The 13,221-nt window shown below is 40.5% G+C and overlaps 1 protein-coding gene across 1 annotated transcript in view; it reads right to left on the bottom strand.

The window, feature by feature from the left end:
* The window catches only part of ALDH7A1 (aldehyde dehydrogenase 7 family member A1), a 43,037-nt gene extending 39,352 nt beyond the window's left edge, over positions 1-3,685 (bottom strand). Inside the window, exons 1-3 of the mRNA XM_045566009.1 lie at positions 3,341-3,685; positions 2,032-2,085; positions 1,051-1,116 (exon numbers count right to left, since the gene is read on the bottom strand). Of these exons, the coding sequence (XP_045421965.1) occupies positions 1,051-1,116; positions 2,032-2,085; positions 3,341-3,532 (312 nt within the window). The 5' untranslated portion in view covers positions 3,533-3,685. The remainder of the gene's footprint in view (positions 1-1,050; positions 1,117-2,031; positions 2,086-3,340) is intronic.
* Positions 3,686-13,221: the final 9,536 nt, after the last annotated feature.

The raw sequence follows: 13,221 nt of genomic DNA on the forward strand, positions 1-13,221 counted from the left end.
CTTTGTAACTCACTCACAGGCCTAAAGCTACAAGACAAAGCTTGAACCACACCTGCAGGTCCTCAATTTACCCAACAGATCTTGTGAGTCTACGTCCAGTGGCTTGTCTCTGACTAACAGACTTCCTTATCGCTACTTAAAACATTCCAAGCCTTTAGACAAAGCTTCATTTCTCTAACCCATTACAAATCAAAGAATCTTTAAGCCGGCCTATACCACATAATCCCGTTTCTAGATGCCCTGCCTTTTCTAGCCAAACCAATGTACACCTTCCATGTATTCATTTATGACTTTATGTGTAATTCCTGTCTCTCTGAAATTATAAAACCAAACTGTAACCCAACCATGGCAAGACCACTTGCTCCAGGCTTCTTGGGTGTAGCTCTGGGCCATGGTCCTCATACTTGGCTCAGAATAAACCTCTTTATTTTACAGAATTTGGGTTCTTTTCCATTGATACTAGCGACGAGCCAGTGTGGCCAGCCCAGCACCAGACACAGTTACATCATTTCCTCATTTAACCCCTGCTGGAAACGCAGAGATGAGAGAGGCAGACTCTGCCTCACAGCCTGATCAGACTGTCCAGGAATGCAAGCCCCCAGCCCTGAGAAAAGAGATGCTGCTATTGCTCTTTAAGCCAGGAATGCTGATCTATAGCAGAGATGCTCCCGCCCAGATTGCCCAGATAAATCTGTCAGGGCAAGAGGAAAGGAGCCAACAGGTATTTTAAGCATAGATCTTCCATTGTCTATTTGCTCAATTACAAATACAAGTAACTTCAGCGGAGAATAAGTGTTCATAGCTTGAGTTTACACTACATCAGAACAAAGTTTTAGTTCACTTAATACTACCCATTCACTGAATGTCCCGGAGAACAGCAGAGGAGCGCCCAAGACAGCAGGAAGCCCAGCACAGTATCACAGCCCCCAAGGCACTCTATTTCAACACGAGCGGGCTTGCTTACTAGATGTTTATCTGTCTCACTGCAATTACAGTAGGTACTTGTGCGGTGACCTCTTCTGAGCTTTAGACAACAAAGGCCGTACTTACATCTGCCCAGACTTTCCATGCTTCTCTTGCTTTCTTTACAGTTTCTTCATAGTCTGCCATGCTGGCCTAAATTAAGAATTAGGGAGAGAGGGGGGAGGAAAGGGAAGTGAAGATGATCTTCTAGAACACACAGATATTTTTGGAAAAGAATTGGAAAATATCTAAGTGTCCCTAATATTTATGGCTGAGAATGATTCTCACAGTCTACACTTTCAAAAACTGGCTAGAATCCAGTAAAACAGGTCAGAATACACCTGTGCTTTAAAACCTTGCTTTGGCTCACATCTGTAATCCTAGCATTCTGGGAGGCCGAGGCGGGAGGATCGCTCGAGGTCAGGAATTCAAGACCAGCCTGAGCAAGAGTGAGACCTCCGTCTTTACTAAAAAAAAAAAAAAATTAGAAAGAAATTTTCTGGACAACTAAAAATATATAGAAAAAAATTAGCCAAGCATGGTGGTACATGACTGTAGTCCCAGCTACTCGGGAGGCTGAGGCAGGAGGATTGTTTGAGCCCAGGAGTTCGAGGTTGCTGTGAGCTAGGCTGATGCCACAGCACTCTAGCCAGGGCAAAAGAGCGAGACTCTGTCTAAAAAAAAAAAAAAGCAAGGTCCATTAGCAACACCTGAGGTATATTAGAAATACAGAAACTTGGGCTCCAACCCAGATAAGGAATCAGAACGGAAACTTCATTCTAACAAAATCCTCAGGTAATTCAGAAGCACTACCTTAAACGGACCTCCTTCCTAGTCTCTCTATAGTTCACATTTTTTCAGCACACAAGCCCCGCCCCCCAAGAGTGGAAAGACTCTCTCAGACATTCTTAAATGTCGAATGAAAAAGAAACATATTATTCTTTTGTTTTTCTATTGCATTTGTGATTTTGAACTCCTCCTGACTTGCCTAATTGGCTTCTGCCTCTCAAGAAAGCTGCACAAACACCCTGCGCAGTTTGAATTAAAAAAAACAAAAAAAACACTTACCTGTCGGACTCTTGCTATTGGTTCATTGTTAGCAGGACAATAGGTGGTAAGAACCTTAAAAGAGAAAGATGGCCATGATATATAGAAAATGTAATCCCTTCTGAATTGAAGGAACAAATCATATAGGGGGAAGAAAACAGGAGAGAAAAAAATATATATAATATTCGAACTCGGAAACTTTAAGTTAGCTTCTGCTACAAATATTAATAAACCACTCTACAGAGATTCAGTCTTTAATTTCTTTGGAAGACATTAGAAACCACCTTTCTGCAAAACTGACCCTTGCCATCTAAATATTAGGTTTATAAACAAAAGCCTTAACTAACCAGTTATTTTGCCTCTTTTTCCATTAATAACAGACCAAACTAATGAGTAGTATTTATTCCTTTTCTCCCTTACGCTGTTGCCCCTCTGGCCAGAGATGCCAAGGCCAGACAAACATGGAAAAGGCTTGTGCCCACTGGAGAGGTCTCAGGTCAGCAACTACAAAGGGAAAATCAAAGTGCAGCTAAAAAGGCCTCAGGAGAGAGTATTTTATCGAAGAGCCTAATGATTAGATACCACAAGAAAAACAAGATGAAACAGGGATTTGGGGAACAATTAAAATCATGTGCACCTCCTACAGCCACAGATCACCAAAAGGAAAATGTGTTTCCTCTAACAAAGCAGGTTTGTTATATAAAACTTTCAACAAAGTTTGTTGAATGTTACATAACATTTTCTTATAAAAAACTTTCTTTAAAAAATTTGAGGTGCTAATAACCCTACCTTTCCATTGTATTCTATGTTTTATTGAGTAGTAACTGGGTGCCAGGTACAGTGTTAAGCTCTGAGCAATAGAGAAAGGCTAAAAACCCTGTTCTCAAGGAGGAACAAAAGAACGGCTCAACGAAAACAGGATCTTACCAAGTCCAGGCTTGCAAATTCCAAAGGATTTCAGGAAAGAGGACAACATAAAACTACATTATTGAACGTTACCTGCGGCGGCTGTCACATCTGAAGAGCCACAGTCAATTAAGATCAATTGCACCGCCAAGTGTGTGACGTTTCTCACTACAGATCCCAAGACTCTGCCATAAGGATTTGATTGTGCATGGAAGTTTAGCCCCCTGCCAGCTCCAAAATGACATTGAATCTCCATAGCACACAAGCACCTCAAATCTAAGTTTTTAAAAGTCACCCTAAATGAGAAAGCTGTCACTGTGGGGCTTCAAAACCTGCCATCCAGTGCAACTGCCCACAGCGCCAGCGCGGCCGGCCCCCGGAGCGAAGCCGGGCTGCTGCACAGATTTCCCGGGCGCCCGCATACCTCTCCCCGGCCTCCCCAGCTTCCATTATACACGCCCTCGTTTTCCTCGCGGAGCCCCAGCTCTTTCAGCCAGGCATACTGGGGCTGATCGATCAGCAGAGTGGACATGAAGGCGGCCGGCCTGTACCACGGGGCCGAGGGCTTGCTGGTCCTTGCGGCGTGCACGCACAGCGCGCGGGACAGGCGCCACATACTGAGCCGCGGCCTGGACACGCGCCTGTGGGCGGCGGCGCGGCTGAAATAGAGCCCCGCCCCCGCCCCGCCCGAGCGCGCCCATTGGGCAGGCCAGGCCCCGCCCACCAGACACGCCCCTTGCCACCGCCCCTCGGCGCTGGGGTCTTCCGGGGGAGCTGGGAGCCGAGCCCGGCCGGGAACGCAGCGGGTGCCGCGGGGAGGGAGCGAGAGGGCCGCCGCCATCTGGTGAAAGATGCCGGGAGCCGCGGCACCGGCTGGGCGTTCTTTTCAGCAAGACATTGGCTGTAAAGTGCGGTAGGTTAGAGCAAGACTTCTCAGACTAATGTGCACGCAGTCACCGCGTTAAGGCACTTTCTGATGCGGTAGGTCTGCGCGGGGCGCTTCAAACCAGCTTCCAAGTGATGGTGACGCTGTTGGTCCCTGGAGTAGCCAAGGGAGGTTTTCACTGCTTTCGTGGCTTACAAATTAGAGTTTTCTAATTAATGAAAAATATTAAATTATTGTATTTCCTCCTAAATATCCTCCCTAGGTATATTCTTACTTTTGAAGAACAAAAGACAGGTTTGATCAATTTCCTTCATTCTCCATTTCTTCTGTCTTCCTATATTCTCTCCACCCACCCCTTACCATACTCCATCTCTTTCCGCAGTAACTCGGCCTACCCTGTATAAGGGAAATACATTTCAATCAGCAGTATTTGGATGGGAGTTAAACATGTACATGCACTCTCAAATAAATTGAATTAATAGGTGCCTCAGTGATTCCCAACCTTCTTTTTCAAAATATTTCTCACTACTTGCCTTGTGGCTTTCCACACTGCAGCCAAAGTCACTGCATGTTTCTATACAAAGCCTATGTTTTCCTCCCACTGTGTCTTTGCCCTTGCCGTTCTCTCCACCTGTAAAACCCTTCCACCTGTGCATTTAAGCTTCCGCTTTGTCTGTTCCACCCTTATAGCACACATGATTTCAACAAACACTCAGCATATATCAAGTACTTACCAGGAACTGCAGTTACTACTCGGGATACATGAATGATGCTTCCTTTTGTATATGTTACATTTTTTCCCTTTAGGGCAAGGACCATCTCTGACTTATCCTTGCATGGCTCCACATTTCCCAGCATTGTGCCAGGCTCATGTCCGCTTACATGAATGCATGAACAAATGAACCTATGAACACACCTCAGGAGAAGCAAGCATGGCTACCCTATCTAGCATTGGCAATCTCTATCAACAACCCATCTACTGTCTTCCATTGACCCGGAGGACCACAACACTAATTTTCCTAATTTTAATTCTCAGACATTTAAACTAATTATTTATCCCTTTCTGTCAGTCTGCAAGATTCTTTGTACACGTATCCCAAAACCACACTTTTCTTTCTCTTCTCCTCCATGCTATTCAACAAAATGAAAAGACATTTACAGATGCACTAAATTTTAGGAGCAACACATAATGTTCTCAAGGAATGTTAGCTTCCTTCTCTAAAATCAACGAAAGAGGTTCATGGCCATCTTTCTTAACCAATTCTGGGAAGAGAGGCACCAGAAACTGCCCGCACTAAAAATAGGGATTATGTTTCTCTTTAATCTCCTCTTTTCAAAACTTGCTTGCCCCATCCAACAGGGGTTCAGGAAAAGTCAGAAACAATGAATTTTGATGGGGCATAGCAGAAATATAGAATTAAATAAATCGTATATGAAAGCACTTTGAAAACTACAAAGCCCTGTAGAAATGTAAATGCTATGAGGCAGAGGGATGTTACCTAAACAGGTTTGCTTCCCCAGGATGCTATTTCAACTTAAAAAACTCAGAACCTGATTTGCCATATGTTGGTAAGTGACACTATTATTCTGGACACACTCGTATTAATCAAGCTCACACAAAAAAATGATACTACAACAAGAATGCTGTGTTATTTTACAGGGAAAATTATCTTCAGAGAGGACCAACCATTCACATCCTCCTATTACTCCATTCTCTTCAGGTGACAAACTATCTCCCCAGTTGTTGATCAATAATATATGATTCCAGTGTTTAATGGCATCAGGCTAAAATAGCCTCCCCATTTTCTGAATTAATCTATAGACTCCATGCAATTCCAATCAAAATATTCTAAAGTTTAAATAAAACTGCAAAGAATCACTGAGTTATTTAATGTGTTCTTAGCATAGAAAATGCATGAATCATAAAAGAAAAATGATAAATTGGGCTTTATTAACCTTAAAACAGGTGATGGCTCACTCCTGTAATCCCAGCACTTTGGGAGGCCAAGGCAGGAGGATCACTTGAGGCCAGGAGTTGGAGACCAGCCTGGGCAAGAGAGAGAGATCCCATCTCTACAAAAAACTTGTTTTAACAAATTAGCTGAGTATGATCACACACACCTATAGTGCTAGCTACTTGGGAGACTGAGGCAGGAGGATAGCTTGAGCCTAGGTATTTGAGACTACAGTGAGCTATGATTACACTATTGCACTCCAGCCTGGGTGACAGAGACAGACTATCTCTAAACAACACCAAAAAACTTTTGCTCTTCACAGGATACTGTTAAAAATATGAAAAAATGACTGTGTTCAGAAACAAACTGTTCTTTCTCTGTTTTCACACCATAACAATTAATACAGAATACTTCTGTGACCAAATGTGGGAGGGATGTCCCTACACACCAAGCAAGTAATCAATTCTGTAGCAAACAGCAGCTGGATGTCCTCCAATTTAATTTTGGCACTATCTACCTGGGCATAGTGTCAGATCCCACAGGTTGAGGACTCAGTTCCACTTTTGACGTCAATTGCAAGTCCTAGACTGTTTTATCTGTGTTTTTGACCAACCAGCTGTATATCAAGGTTCCCATGATCATTTCTTAGGCTTGATTAATTTGTTAGAGTGGCTCACAGAACTGAGGGAACCACTTACTTATGTTTACCTAGTTCTTCGCAAAGGACATTACGAAGGATGCAAATGCAGAGAAGCATACGGTGAGGCATGAGGGAAGAGGCACAGAGCTTCCATGCCCTCCCCAGGTGCTCCCCCCTTCAGGAACTGCCGCATTTCAGCAGACCAAAAGCTCTCTGTACCTCGTCCTCTTAGCCCTTTTATGGGCCTTCATTGGATAGGCATGATTGGAGCCTGGACAACCATGTAGAAATGTGACTGGACAAAAAGCGTATGATTTAATACTAATAGACTGAGTGGGGAAGCCCAGCAAGGCCTGTCTGTCTAGATTCTCCTTGGACTCTCTGTGCAGTATTCCCTCCTCCCAGGTACAGGGCAGGACCTCTTCTGAAACTGGGGTCTTATGACCTACAGTTAGACAAGGTAGGTCAGAGAATTTCTTTATGGTCCGCTCCAAGACAGAAAAATGAGGGGAAATTAGAGTATATTTTTAGTTTTTATGGCCTGCCTTGGGGAGAAAAAGGAGCAGGAAAAAGGAGGGCAGGAGAAGGGCAGACAAAGAGATTCTATTTTCTGAGGCCTGCTTCTGAGGCCTAAAGTGCCCCAACATAACAAAAGACTGTCTCCCCTTTTTTGCTCTGAAGCTGTTCTGAAGCTATGTCAGAAACCAAGGACAAAAGGCCAAATATTTTAACAAAAGATATGCCTATTTTTCAGTCACTTAGGAAATAATAAGAGCTATGGGAGTTACGAACCAAGAATTGTGGATAAACATATATATATATATCATATTATCACAATAATATATATTTAGCACAATTTTTTATTTATATATATATATATATATATATAGTATTATCACAATGAACCAGAGACAGGAAGAAAATATATGCATACATATAAAAGATTATATATATATATGTGTGTGTGTGTATAACTGATAAAGGGCTTGTTTCTAGAATATATAAGGAATGCTTATAATTTAATACGAAGAAGCCAGGCACAGTAGCTCACGTCTGTAATCCCAATATTCTGGGAAGCCAAGGTGGGAGGATCACTTGAGGCTCGGAGTTCAAGACTAGCCTAGACAATATAGTGAGAACCCATCTCTAAAAAAAAAAAAAATTAGCCGGACATGGTGATGTGTGCGTATAGTCCTAGCTACTGGGGAGGATGAGACAGGAGGATTGCTTGAGCCAGGAATCTGAGGTTGCAGCGAGCTGTGATCACACCACTATACTCCAGCCTGGGTGACAGAGTGAGACCCTCTCTAAAAAAAAAAAGAAAAAAGAAAGAAAGAAAAAAGAATGAGAAAAATAAAATGATTGACCAAACTGCTTTTTTTAAATGGACAAAAAATTTGAACTTTGTCCATTTGTCAAAGGGGATATAAAAATGGCAAATAAGCACATGAAAAGATGCTCAACATCGTTACTCTTTAGAGATATGCAAATTAAAACAATGAGATACAGCTAAACATGCACTAAAATGGTATGATGTGTCAACTTGACTGGGGCACAGGGTACCCAGACATTTGGTCAAATATTATTTCTAGATGTGTCTGTGAGATTGTTCCTGGAAGAGTTTAGCATGTGAATCAGTAGACTGAGTAAAGCTGATTGCCCTCCTCAGTGTAGGTGGACATCATCCAATCCTTGAGGGCCTGAATAGAACAAAATGTCAGAGGCAGGGAGAGTTCTCTCTCTCTGCCCATGTGAGCTGGGGCATTGATCTTCTCCTGGTCTTGGCCTGGGACTTACACCATTGGCATACTTGGTTCTCAGCATTTGACCTTGGACTAGAACTTACCACCATCAGTTCTCCTAGTTCTCAGATCTTCAGACTCAAACTCCAGCTATACCACTGGATTTTTCTCAGTTTCCAGCTTTCAGATGGCAGATGGTGAGACTTCTCAGTCTCCTTAATCCCATGAGCCAATTCCCATAATAAATCTCTCTATGTAATAATTCTCTCTCTCTTTAATTATATTCTATTGGTTCTATTGCTCTATTCATTGCTGATCAACTGCAAAATCGTACATTTTTAAAAATCTTTTGGCATTTCTCATAAAGTCATACATACATTTACCATCTAACTCAGTGATCTTACTCAGTAATCCTTATTTATTCATAAGGAATAAAAACATAAATCCACAAAAGACTTATACTTGATTATTTATAGCAGTTTTACTCATAATGTTCAAAACCTGGAAACAACCTAAATGTCCATCAATTGATGGATGAATAAGCAAATTGTATTATGTTGATACAATGAAACACTAGTTGGCAATAAAAAGAAATGAACTACTGATGAACACAACAACATGGATAAATCTCAAAAGCATTATGCTAATTTAAAGAAGCCAGACACAAAAGACTACCTACTGAAGAATGCTAATTATGTAATACTAGAAAAGATAAAACTATAGTGACAGAAATCAGATAGATCAGTGATTGCCAGGAGCCAGAGGGTTGGGAGAGATGATTGACTGCAAAGGAATAGGAAGGAACTTTTTGGTGTGATGGAAATACTCTATATCATAATTGTGGTGGTGATTACATGCTGTATTCATTTGTCAAAACTCAGTGAATTGGACATTTAGAGTTTGTAAATTTTGTAAATTATGCTTCAATAACAATGATTTTAAAAATAAAATACTTAGGAATAACTAGAACAAAAGACATTAAACTATACTAAAACTGTAAAATATTGCTTAGACAAAGGAGATAAAACCTAAATAAATATACCATGAACATGGATTGGAAACCCAATACTGTTAAGATATCAGTTCTCCCCAAATTGATCTGTAGATGCAGTAAAATCCCAAACATAATCCCAGCAGTTTTTTTATATAAAAATAGACATACTGATTCTAAAATGTATATGTAAATGCAAAGGACCTAGAATATCTAAAGCAATCTTTTTTTTGGAGGGGGGGGGCAAAGTCTCACTCTGTTGCCCAAGCTAGAGTGCTGTGGCATCAGCCTAGCTCACAGTAACCTCAAACTCCTGGGCTCAAGTGATCCTCCTGCCTCAGCCTCCCAAGTAGCTGGGACTACAGGTACTCACCACCATGCCCAGCTAATTTTTTTTTGTTTCTATTTTTAGTTGGCCAGCTAATTTTTTCTATTTTTAGTAGACATGGGGTACGGTGGGGGTCTCACTCTTGGTCAGGCTAGTCTCAAACTCCTGCCGTCAAGCAATCCTCCTGCTTCAGCTTCCCAGTATCGAAAGCAATCTTGAAAAAGAAAATTGGAGGACATACAATACCTGAATTCAATGCTTACTGTAAGCTATAGTCATTAAAAGAGTATGATATTGATCTTAGGATAGTCAGATCAATGGAATAAAATGGAAAGTTCAAAATGGACTCATACTTACATGGTCAAATTTTTTTTTCAGTAAAGATGCCAAAGCTATCCTATACGAAAAGAAAGTCTTTTCAACAAATGATGCTGGAATAGCAGATCATATGGAAAAAACATGAACAATGATCCCTACATCATACCATATGCAGAAGTTAATTTGACATGGATCAGAATCTTAAACACAAAAACTAAAACTATAAATCTTCTAGATGAAAACTTAGGAGAGAATATTGGTAATTTAGGAGTAGGCAAGTTTTTCTTAGGCAAGACATAGGAAGAAAACACCATTAAAATAGTAATTTGGACTTCATTAAAATTAAAATCTTCAAAAGACAGTGTTAAGAAAATGAATAGACAAGCCACAGACTGGTAAAAATTATTCCAAATATGTATCTGGAAAAGGATAAATATCCAAAATACATTTGGGAAAAAAAAAAAAAAACCTTTTGCCATTCAGTAATAAAAGGACAAACACCCCCAATTTTTAACAAATGGATGGAAAACTTGAACAGACACAGAGGAAGATATACAAACTTCCAATAAACACATTATTAGTCTTCAGGGAAATACAAATTAAAGCCACGATGAGATACTACAACACACGCACCAGAATGGCTAAGATGAAAAAGATTAAAGAACCAAATATTTGCAAGCATACAGAAAAACTGAAATTCCCACACAATATTGGCAGGAATATAAAATGGTACAACCACTTTGGCAAAAAAGATATGGCAATTTCTTATAAAACTAAACATACACTTGCTGTATAGCCTAGAAATTACACTTCTAAATTGTTATCAGTATGTATCTGATCAAGAAAGAGAAACCACATAGTAATTTGAATAGGAAAAGTTTAATAAATGGATTACTAACTAAAACAGAGATTGGAGCAATAAGGGACTGGCTAGAAAGAAGTGAAAAATAATGAATATAGAAACAGCAGATATAAGGAGCATCTGGTACCTAGGGCTGAGGCAGAGCACCCAAGGGAGAGCCCCCTAGGGCTGAGAACCAGACCTTGTATTATGAAGAGGGCACATTGTGGCTCACTGAATGGCAGAGAAGTTGCTGTGATGCCGTGCGCAGTGGAACTTGGTAGAAATCTGCCCTTTGGAACTTCCTGGAAATCCACCCCTTTAGGGTGCTTGGGAAAGCCATTCATGGGGGGATGTTTCCCCCCAAAGGCATTCTGCTACAAAACTCCCAAAAGGGGTGGGAGATGGGTTTGGGAAGCTGATAGCTGTGTCTTAGCATTTCAATGGTTTGTTTCCTGTCTCTTGCCTAAGAAAACCTTACCTACTCCTAACTTACCAACATTCTCTCCAGCTGCCAGCTGGCCATGGTGCACTGCAGGAGCTGGACACTGGGGAAGTTGTGAGCTCTGCAAGGGCCTGGTGAATGAGCACCTGAGAATTAGGCAGCAGAGCCCTTTTTTTGCAATGTTTCTTTTGAGCCTTCTAATGACAAAGCTTCAGTGCCAGCTGGCAAAGGGAAAATATTTAAAGGGCTCAGATTAATTTTCACAGAGCAGGCAAAATGGATGAATTTGGTGCTGAGTCAACAAATCAATAACCGGCACTTAAGTGTTTATCTAAAAGATGAAAAAGCAAATGTCCACAAAGAGACATAAACAAGAATGTCCACAAAGACACAAAAACTGCAGCTTTATCCATAATAGCACCAAACTAGAAACAGCTCAGATGTCCATCAACAGAAGAATGAATAAACTGGTATGTTCATACAATGGAATACTACTGAGTGATAAAAGGGAATGAACATTTTAATACATTTTGAAGATTAATCTCAAAAATATTAAATGTAGTGAAAGAAGCTTTATCCATAAGAGTATAAAATGACATTTTATGAAGTTTCAGAATAATCTAAATGAATCTATGATGAAGGGGTAGGATGGGGATTCACTGAAAAGCATCATACGGAAAATTTCAGAGCTGATGGCAATGTTCCATATCTTGATAGGAATTTGTGTTACACAGATGTGTACATTTTTTAGAACTCATTAAAGGGATATTTGTGTATCTTACAATATATAAATCTTACCTAATTTTTTTTTTTTTTTCAGAGACAGGGTCTTGCTATGTTGCCTAGTCTGGTCTTCAACTCCTGGGCTCAAGGAATCTTCCCACATAGCTGGGACTACAGGTATGCACCACCACACCAGGCCTCAACATCAATTTTTAAAATAGAACCATAAATAAACATTGAAATATAGTTAATGATATGTATGCTCAAGCATGGAGGGGTGAAAAGTACTGATTCTGTGTCTTGTTTTTGTGGTAAAACAATAAAATGGATTGAAGGATAGAGGGATACATAGATATGTGATAAAAAATAGCAAAAATGTTAATTATAGCATGAAATTCGGCACCCACCTCACACTATATATAATACAAAAATCAATTACAGGTCGGGCATGGTGGCTCACGCATGTAATCCTAGCCCTCTGGGAGGCTGAGGCGGGAGGATTGCTCAAGGTCAGGAGTTCGAGACCAGCCTGAGCAAGATCGAGACCCCGTTTCTACTAAAAATAGAAAGAAATTATCTGGACAACTAAAAATATATAGAAATAATTAGCTGGGCATAGTGGCGTATGCCTGTAGTCCCAGCTACTCGGGAGGCTGAGGCAGAAGGATTGCTTGAGCACAGGAGTTTGAGGTTGCTGTGAGCTAGGCTGATGCCACAGCACTCTAGCCCAGGCAACAGAGTGAGACTCTGTCTCCAAAAAAAAAAAAAAAAATCAATTACAGGTGGATTGTAATTCTAAGTATGAAAGATAAATGATAAAATTATCTAAGAGTTAGGAGACAGGGAGTCAAGGCTCAGCTCTTCTATGGCTTAGCTGTGCAGTAATTTCTCTTCATTTGTCAAAATAAGGAATTGGACCAGGTGATTTCTAATTTCTTTTCCAGATTTTAAATTCACATGTCAAAAATCCCTATTCATTCTTTTCTGTACCGTCTATAAATGTATCCTGAGGAAATAATAAAACAAGTTTGTAAAAATACATGTTAATTGCAACACTTTGGTAATTGGGAAACACTGGCTACAGTCTAAATGTGCACTATGAGAGACTAGTTAAATAAATGATGGTACTTCCATGCAACGGAATACCAGGGAGTCATCAAAAAGGTGCTAGAGAGAATAGAAAGATGGTTACTAGAGGCTGGAAGGGTAGCCAGGTGGCGACCGGGGGATAAAGTGGGGACCGTTAATGGATGCAAAAAAATAGTTAGATAATTAGGTAGATTGAACAATATTTGATAGCACAAAAAAGTGACCATAGTAAACAATAAGTTATATGGTATACTTTAAAATAACTAAAAGAATGGAATTGGAATGTTTCTAACACTAAGAAATGATAAATGCTTGAGGTGGTGGATACCCCAATTATCCTGATTTAT

Source organism: Lemur catta, chromosome 12 (genome assembly GCF_020740605.2).
Source record: "Lemur catta isolate mLemCat1 chromosome 12, mLemCat1.pri, whole genome shotgun sequence".
NCBI classification, from domain to species: Eukaryota; Metazoa; Chordata; class Mammalia; order Primates; family Lemuridae; genus Lemur; species Lemur catta.